General features: G+C 32.2%; 3 protein-coding genes across 9 annotated transcripts in view; all 3 read right to left on the bottom strand.

The window, feature by feature from the left end:
• The window catches only part of LOC129806137 (sodium/hydrogen exchanger 3), a 92,498-nt gene extending 82,255 nt beyond the window's left edge, over nucleotides 1-10,243 (bottom strand). For all 7 annotated transcript variants that reach the window (XM_055854508.1, XM_055854510.1, XM_055854509.1 and 4 more), the window contains exon 1: nucleotides 9,885-10,243. In XM_055854508.1, coding sequence (XP_055710483.1) covers nucleotides 9,885-10,229 — 345 coding nt within the window. In that variant the 5' untranslated portion in view covers nucleotides 10,230-10,243. The remainder of the gene's footprint in view (nucleotides 1-9,884) is intronic.
• LOC129806141 (Na(+)/H(+) exchanger beta-like) overlaps nucleotides 1-22,744 on the bottom strand; it is a 185,523-nt gene that overhangs the window by 101,787 nt on the left and 60,992 nt on the right. The gene's annotated exons all lie outside the window — the stretch shown is intronic.
• Nucleotides 10,417-22,744, bottom strand: part of LOC129806138 (extracellular signal-regulated kinase 7) — a 91,185-nt gene continuing 78,857 nt past the window's right edge. Inside the window, exon 4 of the mRNA XM_055854515.1 lies at nucleotides 10,417-10,480. The gene's annotated coding sequence lies outside the window, so the exon portion shown is untranslated. The remainder of the gene's footprint in view (nucleotides 10,481-22,744) is intronic.

Here is a 22,744-nt window from a genome sequence, read left to right as displayed (position 1 = left end):
GTATTTTTAGAACACATCACAATAATCGTTCGATTTATTAAGTTGCTACATACTTGAAAGAATATTAATTTTAATATAATAATATAGGTTTACATTTGGAATTTCATTGGGTATCTTTGTACTAAACTTGTACTAAAAAAAAACATCCTAATGCTAGACTTACGGCTTAAGCCGAGAGACAGATGGGAATGTAAGTCATTCCCTTCATTCACTTTAGTCATAAGTGTGTCAAACGACACAAGTGTACTAAAATATAACTACAAACTCATCTCGTTTTAAATTTTTTAGATATCCGAGATTTAGAACAATTTTAAGTGTGTTCCTAAATTGAATACTAAAGACATCCTGATTTCTTTTGATTGAAATATCAGCCAATTTCACAAATCTCAAAATTACTTAAAGACCTACAAAAATTTAGTACTTATTTAGAACTAAATTAGTTCTAAATTTCTTTTAAGTTAGAATTAACAAAGAAAATATTTGTTTTGTACACATTACGATTAAAGTAAAACTTTTTAAGAAACAAATATTTCTTTTCTGAGACCAAGAGCAAGATCAAAATTTCATATTCTGACCCTATGCAAAGTGGAACTTGCAATATGCTACCTCGGAATTGAAGTTTCATGATTTTCCACACTTGACGAAAAATTTTTGACAAATAATACCTTTATTGATTTCCGAATTTGTCAAAATTTTGCCTGGCCATGAAATTCGCCACAAAAATTAGGAAAATTAATACTAAGCTCAAATAATCAACATTCTATTAAGAAAAAAATATTCCGCACGAGACTTCTCAAATCGTTAGTAGGGTAAATTAAGCTAATTCAAAACCTGCTCCAAATGGAAATTTTTCGCTACTCCAAAAGGAAACGTCATTGTTTTCATGATAAATACAGTACTAAATTATTATATTTATATATTTTCTACACCACAGTTTCTTTATTATTAACTAAGTAACTAAGTACTATTAACGAAGTTTAGACCTTTTACTTAAAGTTAAAAAATCAGGCTCAGTGAAATTTATTTGCATAATAGCGACTTTTGTCTGTCCCGAAATACCCAATTGTCCCGAAATACACCATTCTTACTTCTTTAGATTTTTTGCTATTTTGAATAAAAAATGATGCATTTTTGAACATTTTTCGATCACAATCTTATTCTAGATAGCATAAGGAACATAAATATTTGTATCAACAAAGAAAAAAAAATAATTTGAGAAGTCATTAGGGTGAGTGTGCTAAATTCCGGCCAGCTTGCAATTTCGGCCACCTTTCTTGTTCCTCGAATTTCCATGAACTTTTAGATTTTACGTACTTTAGAGATTATACAATGCAAAACAATAACAAAAAATTTAGCTTCGACAAACGAGATGACGTGAAAAAGATATTGGAAGAATTCCCGAAGGGCAAGGAACTATGAGAATGAAGGTGGCCGAAATAGGGCACCAAAGCTATGTCTATATTTTTATTCATTTTAAAATGTATTAAGAATGATGTTAGAGTAAATCAAGATGGTAAACTCTTTACAAGGTTCCAAGAAACACTTTTTCAGAAGAGAAAATAAAAAAAATCAATTTGTATTTAAAATATTACATTTTAAACTTGAAACTTTGACGCTTGCATGCAACTATGCCAAAATTTGGCACACTTGCCCTAAGCTGTTTAAAACTTAAAAGCGCTAAAAAGTGTCCTGAAATACCACACGTTACCCTATAACTTGAAATTTTAATTTAGAAAAAATTTTTCAGTGCCACATCAGATCCTAAACATCCCGTAAGTGCTACAAATATCGGATAGAATTTCATGTGAAGTTTGGATGGATGAATCAATCTCAATCCCAATGGGAACATGAGGATGAGGCAAGAGACAAAATATTGTGCGCAGTTAGGGATTTTAGGGCATTAATCTATAGGAGATTATGCCATGTTTCGCAAATTAACATTTTCAATATTCAATGACGCACATTAGTGTAATAGTATACGTAAATTCTCCAAATTACCAGACATTATTATTTTTGGATGGGATTTATGATCTCTAACCCTATACCGTGCGTGGGTGGCCTATCAAAAATGTTCCATTATTGTTAATTTGTGCATTGAAATAAATAATAATTGAAAAAAATAATTACACCATCGCCAACGCAATTGTTTTTTTTTCTTGATATTGTTGGATTAATAACTTAATTCTTCCTCAAGATTATTTCTATTTATAGAAACCACCCAATGAAGTCCTCCCCCTTTTGTCCTTTTGGGAAATCACAATGGCATATTGCTACGGAGAATTAATTCACAAATTATTTTAATGGTCTTTTGATTGAAGATAAAATCTCCGAGATTCCCTTTTAGCTTCTTCCACTTCAATATTTCCATGCAATAAATTCAATTGGTATGAAAAATAAATAAAACACCGCAATATATCAAACAATTCCTAATTAATTCACTTGCTCGTGTATTGTTTGTCTTTTTGATCAAATTATGCGAAACGATTTTCCCATTCAAAATCAATCTCCGGTGTTTATTTAACCTTGACTCCGATCATTTAAATCCAAAAGCATACTTTACAATTGTGCTAAGCCTGTTTGTTTTTTTTTTTTTTGGATTGCAGCGTCAAAAAATCTCGGTCATCTTATCGAGAATTGAGTCAAACTAAATAAGAACCTAGGAGCCACGATAGCATACAAGATATTTATGATTATTCAATGTTATCATCGTGCTTTGACGCGTGATTTTCTCCACCTGAGACACAAATCCACTCTTGGCCTCATTCCACTCTCAAGACATTGCGTTTCTAGACTCTTGATTGCTTTTTTCACCTTTCTTCCCACACTCCTGCAGAACACCGAGAATACCTCTTTCTTATCATAGGGTGTTCTCTTGTGAAGAGCAATGTTGATAGAGATAAGGTTCTACAAGTGCACTTGAGGCGACTTTCTCGCTAATTTTGAGAACTTGTCTTTGGCAATTAAAATCGCAATTTTTTTTTTTTTTGAAGAATAAAATTCTTCAACAAATTAAGCTTAACCCAAAGATAATGATAAGACAAAATGCCACGAGCACGAGTGCCAAGATAGCAATACAAACTCTACAAGAGATGATTAAAAGTTATGATTTCACCTCAAAGCTTTGAGTCTTTAATTAATTTTATGTAGAAAGATGCCTCAGGAGAAGTTGTACAGTGTATATCACTGAAAAATAAGTGATGGTTGTGTTGCTTTATCCTAGTACCAAAAGGTTAATTTGTGCTTACAAAAACTTCGAACTTTATTTGATGAAATGCCAATTAGCGCTGGAGCTATTGAAACTTAAAGAATTTAAACTCAGAAAGCTCCAGAACAGTGTTTTCTAGCAGTTTTTCAAGTAGTTCAAAATTACAGTAGAACCTCACTATAGGCCATCGCTTTATAGTCCACAATTTATCGACCGTTGATTTCAAAACACTGATTTTAAGTTAGGTTATGTTTTTTAGTGCACGACATGCAATGTTTTCAAAATTATTTGATTATTTTTGGCAAACTTTATTAAGTAGTTGTGCTAATTGTGATCCATAATGAAGAGAGCGAGGACAAGTACCACAATTGCAAAGAAAGTGGAAGCTGTCCAGCAATTTCAATACTAAAAGTCGTTGATAATTTTAAATAGTGCGACCCAAGTGTCAAATCTGGAACCAAATATGGACTATAGCGAGGTTCTACTGTAGATTTAACAATGACATTTTTTTGCAGTCCCGTCAAATAATTTTGTCAGATATCTTTAAGTTTTCTGCAGAAAATATCTACACCTCTGCCGAAAATCTGCCGAGAAATCTGTAGATATTCCTACGAATTTTATTTGGGCTTTGGACAAAATTCGTCAGAAATTTCTCCAGATTTTCTGACGAATCCTAGAGCACACTCTGACGATTTTCTGTAGATATTTTGCCGATTTTCTGTAGATTTTTCTAAATTCTAGACTTTCCAGACAGCTATGTCAGAAAAGATGCAATATTTTTCACTGGAGTTTGCACAATTCAATAGAGTTATTCTTGGTGATATCACAGTGTTCATATAAAATAAAGAATTCTGCGACGCCGTGTTCTAAGTAGAGAATAGTGAAGTGAAAACTTTAAATACAGTGTCGACCTAAATTTCGTGTTTTTTTGTATCATTCGATTGGCGATTTTTAAGAAATTAGTATTTTTGCTCGCATCTTTTTAGTTATCTAAAACATTTAATCGGTAATGCTTGTTAAGCAGAGCATACCATTTTCTTTGTAACTGCTGCAGTTTCTTGATAAATCAACAATATTTTTCTTTTGAAGAATTTCTGCCGAAAATCTACAGATTTTCAGGCAGAAATTCTGCCGAAAATCTAAAGAATTTCTCTAAATGTACTAGAATATACCGTTACAATTCAAAAAACCTCCGAGTAAAATTGGCAGGTTGAGCAATGATTTGACGGGAAATATGGCCTATAGCGAGGCCCTACTGTACATTTAACAATGACATTTTTTTGCTGTTTGTTTTAAGATTGAAAACCACCCCATAGTAAACTTCTGCGGAAATTCCATTGGAAATTTTGCGTCAAATTCCGCTCATTCCATGGAATTTGGACGCTAAATTCCGCAAAAAGTCTTCCATGGAACTTTGCCAAGGCCATGGAAAATGGCCATTCCATGAAAAATTTGGACAACATACAATGGAAATCCAGCGTCACTTTCTAGTGAAAGTCCATGGACGGTTTATGTGGAAAATTAAACATGAAACGTCCGCGGATTCCACTGGAATATTCCATGGAATATTCCAGAAGTTTTCCTATGGATTTTCCATGGATTTTACCGCAACACGCCCCCTTTTTTGTAGGAAAATTCTTGCTTATTTCCTGGGGAAAATCCAAGGAATAATTTCACGGAAAATTTCACTACCTTTCCATAAAGTTTTCTAAGAAAATTCCACACGTTTGTTTCTTCGCTTTAGCGCTAGAAAATGTTTGTGGCGCTAAAAAATAGATGAATTATTTTGTTTGCAAATTTTATGCAAAAATCTTAGCGATTTCTGTGTTACATAATATTATGAATTATGCGACGCTGCGTTTTGTGTAGATAATAGTGAAATGATAACATTAAAGTGACTAGCATTAAAGCAGACCTAAAATATACGTGTTTTTATTTCATGGAATGTATTTTTTAGGAAAATAATTTTTTTGTACGATAGTTTTTCTTGTCTAGAGTGTAAATTCGTTATCTCTGATTTAATAAAACATTTCCTCGTGAAATTTACTATTTCTTTAATATTGGAAAATGAAAATATGAGGTGCATGTGACAGCTTCGTTTGTTTCACACAAAAAAATCCACTATAAATCCATGGGAATTTCCTTGGAAATATACCATGGAGAATTTCGGTGGAATTTACCAAGAAAAAATACTGGAAAATTCCGAGGAATTGTTCCTTGTGATTCCTTATTCCGCTTTCTTTTGCTATGGGGCAATCAGCCTTCAAACAAAAGCAAACAACACAAATTTTATAGCAGTTATACATACTCCAGGTAATATTTATTGCAGTTCTGTATTCACAATAAAGTCAAGAAAATAAAGGCTGTACGATAAATCCAGTAATAAATAGAACTCAATGCGGAGTTTTAGCCTTGTAATATGACAAAAAATCAGGATACTGGACTCTTAATCTCCAATAAATTTTGCACATTTTTGTAAAAAACTGCAATAATTTATCTGTTTTTTATTGCAGTCTAGGAGAATCCATTCTGGAGAATCCGTCTACGAAAATCGAAATGGCACTTGTACTTTTGGCTATCGGTAGATTTCCGAATAGGTTTGCCTTGACTTTGGAGTGACTTTGTCTCCTCGAAAGGATATTACTGAACGGAACCATTTAGGATTTTGAGACCTTAGGAAACTGGGCTAAATTTTTTCCCTAAAGACCGCTTTTAACTCACGATTTCGAACATTTTGCAAAGCTCGAACGCTTTGTCACCTTTTTATCATTACAAAACAATCTTTGTTATATTTAGAATAAAAAAGATCACCCTGTGCATTGGTAACTCTATCCTCGAGTAGATTGCTTGATTGATTCTCGCAGACTAAACAAAAAAATCTTCATTGCGATAAGAAATCCCAAAAGTGCCTAAAGCAAGCGCCTTTTCAATTAGGAACGTGCTTAAGAAATGTGATTTTGATTTTATCAGTATCATAACACAACTACTGCTTGGTTTTATCTGTTAAGTAGGTACTTTCCCCAAAGTATTTTACATCTAATCTGCGCAATACAACCCCAAGTCCCATCAAATCCATTTAAAATTTTATTCACCACGAAATTCGATTCTTAGGCACGATTTTGGCCTATCATGATAAACTTTTTGAGATGTACAAGTGTTATTTTGCTGTTGTTTTGTTCCACTTATTCGGAATATCAATTACCCATTATGGTATTGTATTTCTCTTGTTTTGTGTTTTGTTTTTTTTTCCTCTGTCGGAAAATCTTTCGGATTTCGTGGATCAGCAAACAATTGAATCCGCACGAAAAGATTTTCATGTCATATTCAATGAATACAAAAATCTCATTTGTCATCACCTTTTTTTTCCGCCACATCATTAAGGCGAATAAATTATTTCGCATGATCATAAAGCATCATAAAAATGTAGGTCAAGTGTTAAATGTCTATAATTAGATTGGAATAGAAAAAAAAGATCCGTACCAGAGTAATTTAGAGGGGGAGATAATTTATACAATTAAAAAAAAAACCAACACATATCTTTCCTATTCAGATTTGCGGCAATTTTCACTGCCAAACTCCGAATCATAAATAGAAGAAAAGAAAATAAGAAAATAAGAGGATTTCCGAGAATGGAAAAGTAAATGTTTTTGTAATGTTTTAATGAACTTCACTTTCCAGCTTTTCTTCCGTTTCTCCAACTCAATTGGAAAAATCTTTTGAAGAGGAAAAATTGTAAGTTTTGTAATGTTTGGTTAGGTATCACATAACCTTAAATTGTAACCTAATTAATCTGACATACTTTTGATTATTCAAAATTTTCTCCTAAGAAAGCACGATTTTTTTTTTTAATTTCACCGCAAACTCTGAATTCGACAATTTGTAGACTTTCGTCAGGATGTTGCATATTTTAACATAACCACAAATTAAAATGGTATTTTGGAATTCCAAAACCGAAACAAAACGAAGAAAATTGGATTATTTTTCTTTAGAAAATATTACGTATAAATACCTAACCTTGTAGACAATAGCTAACAAAAATAATTAATGGAACATAACCTAAAAAATATGAAATAATTTAGGCGTAGCCTGACTAAGATTTTTAACCTTAACAAGACATTAAAAAAAACATAATATTTTTTCATTTTCAGATGCACAAATTACAGCATCAAATATTCAATACAGGTTATGTGAGGTTATGTTGCTTTAAATATAAGGATCTTCCCGTTTTCTTTCAGTTATTCTTGTTGCAATATTCTTGTTGCAGTTTAAAATGGATCAATTCAAAGATTATTTTCCGACCTCATAAAAATAACCTTATATAAATAATTTAGTGGAACGAGTATAACATAACCTAAAAAAGCAGAGAGAAGTTTTGGTTCGAAAATTTTAGCATGGCTTGACTAACACTTTTAGACTTAAAAAGAGTAAAAAGCATTAAAAAACATTACAAAACATATTGGTTACAAAAGAAGCTATTATGTGAGGTTATGTGAGGTTATGTTGTTTCTAAGTATCTTATTGTTTTCTTTCAACGGTCCAAATTTGCGTATAGTACTTGTGAAATATTCTTGTATTAGTTTAAAATGGATCAATTTCTAAACTCGCAAACTTAACCTTATATAAATGATTAATGGGACATAACCTAAAAAGAAATCAGGGAAAAATATTGATTTGAAAATTCCAGAATCCCCTAACACTTTTAGCCTTAAAAACACTTTTAAAAAACACATGTTGAATTTGTTCATCGTAAGATGCATAAATTGTAGCATCAAATACACAAAACAGGGTTATGTGAGGTTATGTTGCTCTAAACTCTAAGGAATTTCCCGTTTCCTTTATGTTTTCTAATTTCCATCTAATATTAATTTCTGTAATATTATCATTCCAGTTTAAAATTAATCAATTTCTAAGATCGTATACTTAACCTTATATTAGTAATTAGTGGAACATAACCTAAAAACCAGGAAAAAGTTTGACTCGGAAATTTCATCAATGCCTAATTAAACACTTTTAGTCTTAAGAATAGTTTTAAAAAACATGTTGGATAGTCCAAATTATGCTGCACAAATTGTAGTATCAAATATACAAAATAGGGTTATGTGAGGTTATGGAGCTCTAAACATAAGGAAGTCATTCTTCCTTTTCAGTTCGCAGATTGTCATCTAGTAATTGTGAAAACATAATATTCCTGTTTTACTTTAAACTGTATCAATTTCTAACCTCGTATACTTAACCTTATATAAGTGATTAATGGAACATAACCTAAAAAAATCAGGGAAAAATATTGATTTGAAAATTTCAGCATCGACCGACTAACACTTTTAGCCTTAAAAATGCCTTTTAAAAAACATGTTGAATTCGTTCATCATAAGATGCATTAATTGTAACATCAAATGTACAAAAGAGGTTATGTGAGGTTATATTGTTCTAAATCTAAGGATCGACCCATTTGCTTTCACCTGTTCAAATTTCCATCCAGTGAAATATTCTTGTATTAGTTTAAAATTAATAAATTTCTAACCTCGTAAACTTAACCTTATACAAGTGTTTAGTCGAGCCTAACCTCAAAAAAAAAAGAATTGAAAAAAATTAAATCGAAAATTTTTAGCATTTCCTAATTCAATTTTTATTACAACCTAGATATTAGAAAAATATTTTAAATTATTCAAAAGAAGATACATATCGTCAGTTCCGAAGAAGACTATTGTAAGTCTACTTACAATAGTATAAAAAGATGGAATCATTGGATGCAGAAACCTTAGATCTATATCCCCACAAAATTTTATATTGATTAAGATGATTAAGATATTCCTGCAAAAGTTACAAGAAAAAAACTTAAAATCAGCGTGCCCAATTATTGAGTTTTTTGCAGTGAAATTAATGAAAATAAATTTTAGCTGTCAAACTTTAAACCTCTTTCCTTTAAAGTTTACATAAGTTTACAAAGTTTACAATAGTCTTCTTCGGAACCGACGATATATTGCAACATTAAATATGCAAAGCAAGATATATGAGGTTATGTGAGGTTATGTTGCTCTTAACCTCAGGAATCCCTTCTTTTCTTTCATTTATAGAATTTCTGTGTAGCACTTGTGACGTATTTCTGTTCCTGTTCAAAATGGATCAATTATTAACCTCATAAACTTAACCCCCAAAAAGGAAGATTACCTAATCTAAAAGAATTCAGGGACTGCTAATAGTTGGTAAATTTTCCCATTTTCCATCTTCATTTAAAAGACAGAAGACAAACACTTCAAAATATGTGTCTTAAGATACATAAATCCCCCACCTAACATCCATTTCTTTATTATTCTGTAAATAAAAAAGGTTATGTGAATTTATTTGACACCTAACCTAAAAAATTCAAACGTCTGAAAGTTAAATTTTGTAATTTCTGTTTCACTTTTAATGTAAATCTATGTTTGTTTATTTTCAAACTTCAATTTTTAATCGGAAATAAAAGAGAGGTTATGTGAGGTTATGTTTAACATAACCTATAAATTATCATGGCATCCTTTTTTATTTAAAACTTCAATATTTTTCCTTTTGAAAAAATGTAGATATTTAAATAAAAACAAATATTGCAATGGTTTATCATAAAAAAAAATAACACGGAAAATTCTAACCTCAAAAAGCACTTTGACTTAGGTCGTAAATCGATAAGTACTAAAAGACTCACCGTGAATATTTCCGTGGATCCTTCAGCAGCTGTTCGATTGGGTCTCGCCATAACAAGTTGTGTGCGAAATAAGAGCACTCCTAAAAGCACCATAATTACGGCCATCGTGGTGTTGCCTCTTTTGCCACATTCAACACAATTTCTCAAACGACGGCCCAGCTGGACGCCACCGTGACAAATTAAACTAATAATTCCACTATATACACTTTGGACATTGGGATAAAATTGACTACATTGATTCGTCTGATGCTCTCTTCTGGCATTTGGTGATTTCGATGATGTTTTCATGTTGCAGCATCCCTGACGCGATAGATTCATCTCCAATTGCAGCAGAGATGGATTCATTTCTTCCTTCTCTCTCGATCACAGAATTCTGTCTTTGGCGCCTTAATTTTTTTTTTTTGGCCAAACACTACACTTTTCCCCGGCAAACAAAAATAACAAACAAACAAAAAAACAGTCTCACGTGTCACTTAATTCTCCTCCTGTTCACTCAAAGTGTCCAGAGAGTCTCGATGAGATTTCAGATGTGGCCACAAGTTACTTTGCCACCTCCACTCATGCTCTGTTTGCCAACATTTGGGGAGAGAGTGCACCTATAACAGAAAATTCCATTATAGCACAGGATTTCCACTTAAATATTTTATCATCACTTCAACCCCTCAGAGAAAACAACCCCCCAATGACACCCAAGGTGATATAAATTTAGTTCTTTGGCCATTTGGCCGAAGGGGAGAAACTTCTGTGCCTTTAGAGAAATTGGATGTCTTGGAGAGACTTGTGAAAACTTTCCCCAAGAAATTATCCTACAGAAATCCAATAAGAGATTACCTTAATGATTCCTAATTCAATCCCAAAGTTTAAACGTCCCGGGAAACATTTTGAGAATGCCTACCGGGCACAAACTACTGCTACACAATTTCTAGGCCCTTTAACACCGTATCAGCCATTCAAAAGTGTTATAATTCATCTAAAAGTAAGCTAGTGATAAGCCTAGATCATCTTATTGTATGAGAGATATGATACAGCAATTTGGAATCAAACTTTTGAAAAATTAGAAGTATTTTATTTAAATCAAAATATCCAGGATGTAAATGAACTGACAGAATGATGATAGTGGAATATAGACCAGAATCTCCCCTATAATTTTGCCTCAAAACTTAACCTTATCGCTTGCTCGGTAGCCGAGATTTTTCATTTGGAACATGCTTTTTTGACCACAGCGGGCCTTTTGTCCATGTGACGACCTACAGCAACATCAAAGAATGATTGTATTTTGTAAGAATTTTTTTAAATTTTATATTAAAAACCGTGTCGAGTAAAAGCGGTCATATCAGCACCTAAGTACTTTCACAGCATAATTATGGGAAAAATCAGGTTTTTATACTAAAACGGCATAATCTGAGCAAAAAGGGGTGGCAAAGCGTCCCAGGCTTTGCGAAATGCTCGAACTCGCGACTTAGATGCTGTACCTCAAAAGTATTTTCGTATCAATTAGTTACCGATACACAACCGATTTAAATCGATTCATAAATCATTCAATAGATTCCACAAAATAGTTCAAAGAGTAATGATAATTATATTTGAACAAAAATAACTTATCGGCAAATAACCGGTTCATTGCCGGTTCACAACCGATTTGAACATATTTATAAATCACTCAAAATATTTCCCAAAATACACCTCATAGTTATTTAATTAAATTTCGTATAAAAATTATTTATCAGTTATGAACCGGTTCATTACCGATTCAAAACCGATTGAAACTGGTTCAGTTTTATAGGAAATTCCAAGACCTTTTCACAAAGCCCAAACCTGACCCCATTCGCTTTATAAATGCGCTCTCTAATGCCTTTTTATTCTTTGACTTTTTGAACTTTCATCTGGAAATGCTCATCCAGGCGAAACCAAAAAACCAAAATTTAGGTCAAAATGTTAATTAGAACCGGATATAGAGGTCGGTCAATTTTCCAACATTGACCCCTTATAGCTCGGATCAATATCAAAGCTCGTATTCTTTAACTTTTGTTTTTTTTTTTTAATTTTTTGATATAATTCAGAAGTAGAAATCTTCAAATTATTGAAATCGTAGAAGAATGGTTGTTTTGGCCGCTACAGGTCTCTATTTTACACAGAATACGTCAATAGTAAAATTCATTTCGGCCAAAAAAATAGAAAATTGTCATTTATGGTTTCTAATAAATATGGCTTTATTTAAATTTATTCGATTTATAGACCATATTCTTGAATTTAAATCAAGGGGGAATCAGTGGCGCTATAGGCAAGACCGTTGGCTCTTGAATGGATCGATTCCCCGGCTTGACTTACTGTTGTGAGTTCGAGTCCCGCCCGGTGCAAAGATCAGAATGTCTAATTTAGGCAATTTTGATAAGTTAATAACGTAACATAATTCACCGCCTACGCCCAACAACTTCGGGAGCATAGAAGAAGCATCCACAGTGAGGGGAAGGCGCTCCTGGGCGAGTCTATAAACGGACTAGCAGATTCTTCTAACACCAATGATTACCTTTGTAATGAATATATCTCGATACGATTAATAATAATAATTTAAATGAAAGTGGTAGTATCGTGTTGTTCAAACCAAATTTCACTATTGAAAATAGTTTGACTCGGATGACATTTCGGTCCCAAATGCCCGAATTTGAGAGAGTCTACTGTAAAAGCTTTCTAATTCATTTGTCATTATTCATATGGGATAGGATATGAGTACAATAGAAGATCATTGCATGAGAAAGTATTGTGCGTAACCTATTAATTAACAAGAAGAAATTTTGTAGAGGAAGGCTTTCTGACTTCGAATTATACTTTGGCTCCGAACAATTCATATTTAACCCATATCCCTTTTGTTGATGAAATTTCATCAAATTTTCATTTTTTCATCATTTTTTCCCGTATCATTTAGTGGTTACCATTGATCTCTTCCCCCACGAGCTGACGTGCCGACGCTCTTACCAATTACATCATGAAATCCCTACTCATTAAATAAATATTCTAAACTTTATCCAATCCAGAGTTTTTAGACTGATCCAGAAATCTAATTTCCTTTTAACGCCTCCGGTACATTATTTAGGTCAGGAAAATTTCATGAAATCAAAATTCACAAACTTTCTTTCTCAAACGTTTTACATATATCTATCTCATTATTTTGCAATAAAAAATTGGACTGAACAAAATTGAATTTGTTGTAACGTTTAAAAGAAGAAGAAGAGTTCGAAAGAGTGAGATAAACATATGCAAAATGTTAGAGAGAGAAAGGGACGTTAATTTTGATTTAATTAAAATTTTCTTGATCTAAAAAGAGTTCCGGAACTATAAGTATTGAATTTCATTTAAAAACTTTTCAATGCGTTAAATATTCAATTAATGTACTTAAATCGAAATTATTTTTCAGATTCTAATACGATTGTAAACAGTACCATTTGAATTGAATGCCTAAATTTCAAATAGAGAATGAGAGAGAGTATAATATAAGTAAATAATATGCACATTTGGTTATAAAAAAGCGACTGTAGAGACTCACATGACATTAAACGTTAAACAAATTATGAGCTCACTTATTCCATTTTAGAGTGGGACATGCGATAGTAGAAGAACCATCAAAATACGATGGGGAGATAATTGGGTGAAAATACACGTGAAACGTGTACGAAATAGAGATTTTAGCATCTATTAGTGGGCAATAGAAATAGAAAATTAACACACAAATTCCATATGATAATGTGAAAATACATTGAGCAAATAACTACCGAAATTTGACTAAACACAAAAAAAAGTTCAAAGTCAATAAGAGGCTCCATTAATATTTTCTCACTCTCTGACAATTTTCCTCCTATATTTACATTTTTATTTAGATAAATTTAGAATCAAAACGACATTTTTCCCCAACTGCACACGTCATTTTTTTCCTCATGTTTTCCTCACTGTTCTCCCAAGCAAAAAAATCTATTTCTGAAAGAGCTTTTCGCAAATCTTTTTATACATCTCTATAATATTAAATCAATTTCGCCATAAAGTCTGATACAAAAGAATTGAACGAGGAAAAGTGTCTCCCACGTTAAATTTTGTTCCTTGGTACGGAAACTTTCTGGACATTATCAGGAGATTCTCTTGGCCGTTGAAGCGTCTGGCACACAATATACATTTTGTATGAGTCATCAGACAGACTTTTGGTGTGCCAAGAATGGAGTTAGAATGGCATTTAACAAAAATTTCATAATATAAATCCACGTCACGCAAATGTCTCCCTGTGATTGAAATAATGATGATACGAGGTTCATTTATCCCTCAAAAAGAAAAACTTCCGTTTTTAGACAAAATACATTTTGTCTGCGACATTCGAAGGGAAGGAAAAGTTTTCTGTCTGAGATATTCAGTTGTTGTCCAGAAAAAAAAACACGTTGTTAAATGTGACTATGGCATATCCGTCCCTCCAGAATATTTATGTTAAAATACACTATAACTATTATTTACGCTGGATTATAATAGGTGTAATTTTTATAAAATAAAAAATAATTAATGGCTTCGTACATTTCATATTTTTTTCATATTTATTAAGGGAATGAGGTAATAACATGAAGTGTTAGAAGCCAGACTGCAATTCATGTTTAGCCAAGACACATACGCATTAGAACATAGACACATATCTATTATTAATAATGGTATCGTAACTTCCTCCTACTTCAATTTTACTTAAGATGCTACATTAGACGATTATTTAGATGCTACCTCAAATGTACTTTCGCATCATTTACCGTTTACCGGTTCTCAACCAATTTGAACCGATTTGTAAATCACTTAAAAAATCCCACAAAATAATTTTAAGAGTACTAAAATTGATTTTCGAACGAAAGTTACGTATCAGTTCATAAACAGTTCATTACCAATTCATTATCGCTTCACTACTGGTTCAGAAAACCGATTTGAACCGATTCATAAATCATGCAGTCAAAAGGTCTCCCAAAATAGTTTTAAGAATAATCGCGAAATTGGTTTTATTTTTTACCGGTTCATTACGGATTCATTACCGGTTCACAACCTATTTGAACAGATTTATAAATAAATCAAAACATTTTTTAAAATAATTTAGGAATAATATAATTGAATTTCAGGTAAAAATCGGTTATAAAATGAACCGGTTCATTACCGAAAATAAAATACTACAAAATACAAATTGCTTTTCTGAAGAGTTGAAATGTTGATTCTGGATTATAGGTCTTTAGGATTTTGACTCTTTCAGGAAGTTAGATTACAATATTTTAGCGTCCGAGATTTGGCCTTTACACGATTTTAGCTTTCAAGATTTTGGCTTTTCAGGATTTTGGCTTCTCGGGATTTTAGCATTTCGGGATTTTAGCATTTTGGGATTCTGTGCTTTACGGGGGAATTTTGGCTTTTCAAGATTTTGGCTTTTGAGATTTTGACCTTCTCAGGATTTTGGTTTTTGAGATTTTGACCTTTTCAGGATTTTGGCTTTCGGGATTTTGGCTTTCGGGATTTTGACCTTTTTGAGATTTTATATTCCGGTATTTGGCGTTCGGGATTTTGACCTTTACAGGATTTTAGCATTAACGATTTTGGCTATTCAGGATTTTGACTTCTCGGGATTCTAGCATTTCGGGATTTTAGCTTTTCAAGATTTTGGCTTTCGGGATTTTGACCTTTACGGGGGAATTTTGGCTTTTCAAGATTTTGGCTTTTGAAATTTTGACCTTTTCAGGATTTTGGCTTTCGGGATTTTGACCCTTTCGTAATTTTAGATTCCGGGATTTTGGCGTTCGGGATTTTGACCTTTACAGGATTTTAGCATTCACAATTTTGACTTTTCAGGATTTTGGCTTCTCGGGATTTTAGCATTTCGGGATATTGGCTTTTCAAGATTTTGGCTTTCATGATTCTGACCTTTTTGGGAATTTGGCTTTCGGGATTTTAGCATTTCGGGATTTTGACCTTTACGGGATTTCAGTTTTCGGGATTTTGGCTTTCAGGATTTTGACCCTTTCGTGAATTTAGATTCCGGGATTTTGGCTTTCGGGATTTTGACCGGAACCTATTTGAAGGACTCTACTGTGTTTCAAAAGTGATATGAATCGATATACCTCAATGTTAAATTATCCGAACGATGTGTAAATATCTGTGAATGATTTTTTAACCCTCATCATTCTGTTTTTTAAATAAGACCCTCAATTCTGAGACCAAAATCAAGATCAAAATTTAGACCTGTCGAACATTTCCAAGATAAAGATTTTATATTCTGGCGAAATACATTTATAGGACTTAAAATGTTTTAGTTAAGAACGAAGATTTAAAGTCTTTCCACACTCAACGAAACGTCAATTCACTTCTAAAACACATCTCAATTTACCCCTAAAATTTGTCGATATCTCTCTACCAAAATTGATATTAGACCATAATAATATTCTTCGTTTAGTGCAAATTCCATGTGAAACTCTTCCATTTGTTAGTATCTTGATAATTCCAAGAATTTCCGAGAGCTCCATGGAATTATTTCAAGAAAACAAGATATTTGACGTCTTGAAATCTGTTGGTTCTACAATTACACTTGAAATCCACACGATTTGATTTCAAGATCTCAAAACATTTCACAAACTTTGATTTCTGAATGCCAAAATCTTTTCTTTCAACGGACGCCAGCCCACTAACACTTCGTTTGCCGAAGTAACTCACTTTAATTTGCATTCGGAAATATCGTTTAAGGAAAAGGGTAAAAAATGTGCCTGCAGAAAAAGCGATCGTAGCGCCATAAAGGATACAATACAGAAAACTAAGTCTTTACGGGACTATTTAGATCCAAAGAATATGATTTTTGTAGAAAATGTATGAAAGACGAAATATGAAATACGAAATGGTAAAATACGAAATGTACTAGAATACGAAGTTTCCGCAAAAAGAAATGTACAATACGAACATGTAAAATACGAAATGTAAAATATGAAAGTTTCCACAAACCCCTTCGGGGGAGCTCCCCCATAAGTCGGCCCAAGGATCGTTAACCTGTCCCTCTTTCCTCATCCCTCTCTTTCCTCTACAAAGCTCACTACCCAGACAGACATTTCGTCCATATACGAAAAGATTGTCGAATCTCAATAACGATTTTTCAAGATCAGAGTTTAAAAAAGCTCTAGAGAGCGTATTTCTCAACCAAATGGTATCATATTTGGGCTTGTTGGAAAGGTCTTGGAATTTCCGATAAAACTAAACCGATTGCAATCGGTTTTGAACCGGTAATGAACCGTTTCATAACCGATAACTAATTTTTATCCGAAGTTCAAGTATATTATTCTTAAGCTATTTTGGGCTATCTTTTAATCTGTTCAATAAATCGGTTGTGAACCGGTAAACGGTAAATCATGCGAAAATACTTTTGAGGTATAGCGTTTCCGCAACGTTTACAGCGTTTTTATAGATCATATTTTCATACGCAAGTCAATAATTATTTTACACAATTCCATGTAAAAAAATCGCGTAATTTAACATCAGTGCCGCGTAAAGTGACTATAAAAAAGACAGAATAACAGCCTTTGGCCTCTTCCTTCCTTCTTCACTGATGGGATAAAGTGTTCCCCTTGGTGTCACAATTGCAAGAAGATTCGACCAGCTGTTTGGTCGTTTTGATTATTTCACATTTGCTTCCTTCTCCTTTTACAAATGCTCCACAGTGCCTTGCATAACTACTCTAGCAATTCAAAAAAAAAGTCCAATCAAGTTTTAATTCTCGTTGTAAAAATCAATTTTCCGCAAAATTAAATTTCCTCTGGGAATTGTATTAAAAAAATAGGAATAATAATTAAAAATTTATACAGCATGGCTTGCAAATGTGACACAGTCCCCTTAAAAAAAAAACTACATAAACGTTCCTATTGTCCTAACAGTGACTGTAATGTTGAAAAGAAAAGAAAAGAATAACACACCGTGGCAATGTGGTCTGAATTTAGAGAATTTGTGAACTCTGTTGAACTTAATAGTGCGATTGAACTCATGCATTGCATTTCAATTGAGACACAGAGGGAATGCAGAGAATTTTTCTCCACCCTAAGTCTTCATTCATTGCCCATCCATTGATTTATTTTTGTAACATTTTCTATATAGCCCCTTTCTTACTTTTGGCACACAATGCACTTTCCCATACAATTCACCATTTATTCTATTTCTCTAAACTCTCTAACATTTGTGCATTTTATTATCACAGAAAAAAAACAGCTGATTAGACTCACGACTTATTTCTTCAATTCCCTCCCATATTTTATTCATTATTTAATCATTTGGCACAGTATTTGATGCTCTGCCCTGACATTGACTATGAAAAGAGCGACAAAAGCCTCGCGATTTTGTGGCAAAATGAATAAATTTCCGCACTTTGTTGATAAAGAATTTCATGAGTATATACACAGAATATATATTTTTTCTATAGCTTAATTCTCCTGCACAATTCGACGATTTTACAAACGGAATATTAAGAATGAATCACTCACAGTTCTCCGAAGATTTTGAAAGAGTAATTCACAGTGAAAAATGCAAATAAAAAAAATACAGACAAGTTCCTCCACTGTCTCACAAGACAAAAACGTTAGTCATATCACTAAAAAACTCGTCTTTGCACGTGGAAATTCTTCAAGTTACGGTTTTTTTTTAAATACCGGACTCCCAAAGAAGTTCTGAGAAGTTTTCAGGCTCCTAATACTTCTTTTTCTTTTTGTTCCGCCTCAAACGACAAAGAATATAATGGAGCTATTAGGGGGAAGTGGGGCACTTTTGAAAGTGGGGCACCTTTGAAATTGAGATTTTTCTCCTATGTTTAAGTGAAACTGAGCCATATCAATATGTAATTTAGCTTCTCAATCTTTTTGTGCAGCTAAGTTATCTCACGATAAGGCTCAATTTTGATTAAAAATAAGTGAAAAATGCCAATTTCAAATGTGCCCCACTTTCAAAGGTGCCCCACTTCCCCCTACATTAAAAAACTGTTCGAAAAACCGACACTTAATTACCTCTTTTATACTGTTTTCAGCATTTTTAGTTTAAAATTTGCACTTTATTACTTTTTTTTTTACATAAAATGAGCAAATTTTAGCATTCAGAAGATGCAAATCTTTGAGGTTATGTTTCACACAATTTCAGCCAAGCATCAATATAATTCGTGTAGGGTAAGTGTACCAAATTCCGGCCAGCTTGCAATTCTGGCCACCTTTTTGGTTTCTCGAATTTCTCTGAATTTTTAGTTTCTACATAGGGTAAATGTCCTAATTCAAAACAATTTCTAGACGCTTTAACTTTAACAGAAGATTCAACACATTAAATTCATATTTTTTCTGAAGAGAATTACATAAATTTTCTCCTTGACTCTTCTAGAATGTTACTGTTTAGTGAAAATTCTTTAGATATAATTTGAAAACTTCTTAAATACAAGAAAAATACGCGAGTGTAAAATGCTTCAATTGGAAACAAAGTAATCCAAATGGAGACAAGGGAAAGTTTCTAATTGGAGACAAACAGTGTAAGTGAAACCTTGACAAATGGCTTCCAAAACCTTGTTGAGTTGCTCTTGAGTGCAGGATTTGTTCTTATTCCTTGTCTTTTCTCATTTTCCATCTAAAACAATAAGAAAAAGACGCTAAACTGTCTACAAGGTTCCAATCAACACTACTTAAGAATAAGGAATAAAAAAACAATTTGTATTAAAAATATTAAATTTCAAACTTGAGACTTTGGCGCTTGTATCCAACTATGCCGAAATTTGGCACACTTACTTAGCATTTTGTGCTCGCTGAGCGAAGGGAAACCTAAGAATATTTGAGGTTATGTTCACATAATCAGACAATTTCAGCGTTGCTGAAACATTTCTCGCAAAATTTATACTTCAAAATGCTGTGATAATGCTCATTTGACACACATTTTCATTAGATCGTATCACTTTCTGAGATCTGATTAGTTACAATTAAAAATATGCAAAATGTACATTTTTAGGTTATGTTAAAAACCAAAGTAATACAGGACCGTTAAAAACTTACACATTAAATTTTGTCAATAGGTTTTGAAGATACACGGGGTTCCAAGATTATGCACATTTTCGGGACTGAAAAAACACGCGAAATGGAGAAAAATTTTACCGTAATGAAATTAAAGTTTTATTCTGGAAAATAAGCACAGTGTTTTCGAATTACCCGAGTAACAAAATAGTATACATTAAGGCGTATTTCAAAAATGATTTGAAAAATTGACTCTCAATGGTAGGCAACCATGAATAATTTTATGTGCATAATCCCGTCAAGTGCATAATCCCGAAGTGCATAATGCCGGGTTTGAGTGTAATATCGCTTCAGAATAATGGTGATATTCTATATTTCTTTATTCTATGTTTTTTAGCACTTTACTGTTCTCAAGTGCTTCTGCATTATTGATTTTTCTGTCACGACTGTTTGTTAGTTTTAGAATACAATGAGTACTGCGGAAAACAGTCGAGGCAAGAACCAAGACAGAGAAAAATCGATAATGCAGAAGCACTTGAAAACAGTCATATACTAAAAAAAAATATGTTCATCTCTCATTGGAATAGCAACATAAACTAATTTTATTTTATTCAAAATGCTGATATAGTAGAATAAAAAACTAGAATCTTTTAGGTTATGTTCGAAAAATCGGATAATTTCAGCGCTTTCGCGGCAATTTTATTAAAATTTTATATCGTTTTAATTGATAGTTGGGCTAGTTGCAATTGATGCATTTGATGCTTGAATTTTATGATCACTTAAACTAATAATGTTACTAAATATTTTATCGTTGGAAGAGAGAGCAGAATAAGAGCAGAATATAATCCATTTTTTCATAATTAAAAATGAAATTTTCTCTAAAGTAGATCAATTTCGCATTTAAAATTATCGTAGGGTAAGATGGGGTAACATAAAATCATATCTAATTAGAAATTTTGAGGTTTCCTAAGAGTTCTAGATGGAAAAAGGAACAAAAACAACGAAGTAGTACTCTCGAATGTAATGGCCTCTACACATTAGAGAAAAGAACGTCCATATTGAAGACTTTTTCCTACAGAAATGTAGGGAATTTGCTTCAATATAGACATAAATTTCTCTAGTGTGTAGAGGCCATAAAGTCTTGTACTTTTTCGTGATTTTCTTTTTCTCTTTGCCCATCTGATTCAGTGGGAAAATCTCAAAATTCCAAATTAGACATGATTCCAAATTACCCGATTTTACCCTAGAAAGGCAATTTCGTTGCCAAAATTTGACTGTAAAACTTAAAAAACTTAGAACTCTTTTGGTGGCTTAAATAGGCAATAAAGTGGCAAAATCTATCTTACTGATCACTATATTATTTCACCTTCGTTGCATTATGTAATACACAAAATTATTAACATCAGATAATTAAAAATTGTCTTGGATCACATGTCAAATGCATTAGAAATTTATTTATCAGATTAGTTTTGCATATTTTAATTAATATTTCACAATTTACAAGTCACAAATCAGTTAAAATCTCCAAGGAAAACTCCAATTGATTTTTAAACTTTTGCACATTGCATATTTAAATGAATGAATTTAAATGAGTTGAGATTTTTTAGTACACGTCACAATGTTTAGTACAAATATGTGATCATGCCCTACACTTAACCGTTTGTAACTTTCCAGTGGTAGAAAAGGATACACTACAACTACAATTTAATAATATCTTGTAATTTATGTAAATACTAATTTTAAAATTACTTCTGCATTTCATTTTTTAAAAAAATGTGTACTAAATTTCTGGTCCATTAAATTTAATGATATACAAATCACAAAACAGAGAAATTTTAACACATTGCTTATTTTATTTGAATAAGCCGAATACTAAGACCAAATACCTCTAAGGATACAGGACTAATATTTTTAGAACACGTTACAAATTTAGTACAAGTTCTTCCCAGTTCTTCTTTTAGCATTTTTCGATGATTTACTTCCCTTTATCAAGTTTCAAAACAACATGTACTAATTTCCACAGGGCTCAATATTAGAACAGTCATGTGCTAAATATTTAGTCCATAGAATTAAAATTTCAGAATATGTAAGTTACATAACTGAGAGAAATTTTTACACATTGCTTATTTTGTTTGAATATAACACTTAAGATTGAGTACTTCTAAAGACACAAGTAAAATACCTTTAGAACACGTTAAAACTTTAGTACATAGATATGGCCCAGCTCTTTTTCTTGCATTTTGCAACGATTTAATTCTCTTTATCATATTATACAAGTCTTCAAACTATTTTTTTATATCCACTGTGTTCAATTTAAGAACAGTCATGTGTTAAATATTTAGTTCATAAAATTCACTTTCACAATATGTCAGTCACAATATTGAGAGATTTTTTTTAATAGATTATTTATTTTAATTGAATTTAACACCTAAAACTGAGTGCTTCAAAGGACACAGGTCTCATATTTTTAGAACACGTTAGAGTTTTAGTACAATATAAGATCAAAATTTCATTTAACATTTTACGACAATTTATTCTTTTTTATCACATATTATACAAGTTTTCAAAACGTAATTTTCTAATTCCCACTGTATTCGATTTTAGAACAGTCATGTGCTAAATTTTTTGAATATAGAATTCAATTTCACAATATGTAAGTCATAAAGCCGAGAGCAACTTTTACACATTGCTTATTTTATTTGAATTGTACTCCCTCAGACTGAGTATTTGTAATTAGACCTAAGGCTTAGCCATATAGCTTCACAGCTCTAATTCCTTATGAATCACGATTTTTTAGAAAAAATGAATATAGGATTGGATTATTAAAGATAATTAACCTATAAAACACTAAAATTG

The sequence above is a fragment of the Phlebotomus papatasi genome, chromosome 3 (assembly GCF_024763615.1).
Source record: "Phlebotomus papatasi isolate M1 chromosome 3, Ppap_2.1, whole genome shotgun sequence".
NCBI classification, from domain to species: Eukaryota; Metazoa; Arthropoda; class Insecta; order Diptera; family Psychodidae; genus Phlebotomus; species Phlebotomus papatasi.
The sequence above is the reverse complement of the archived record's forward strand: the minus strand, read 5'-3'. Positions and strand labels throughout refer to the sequence as shown.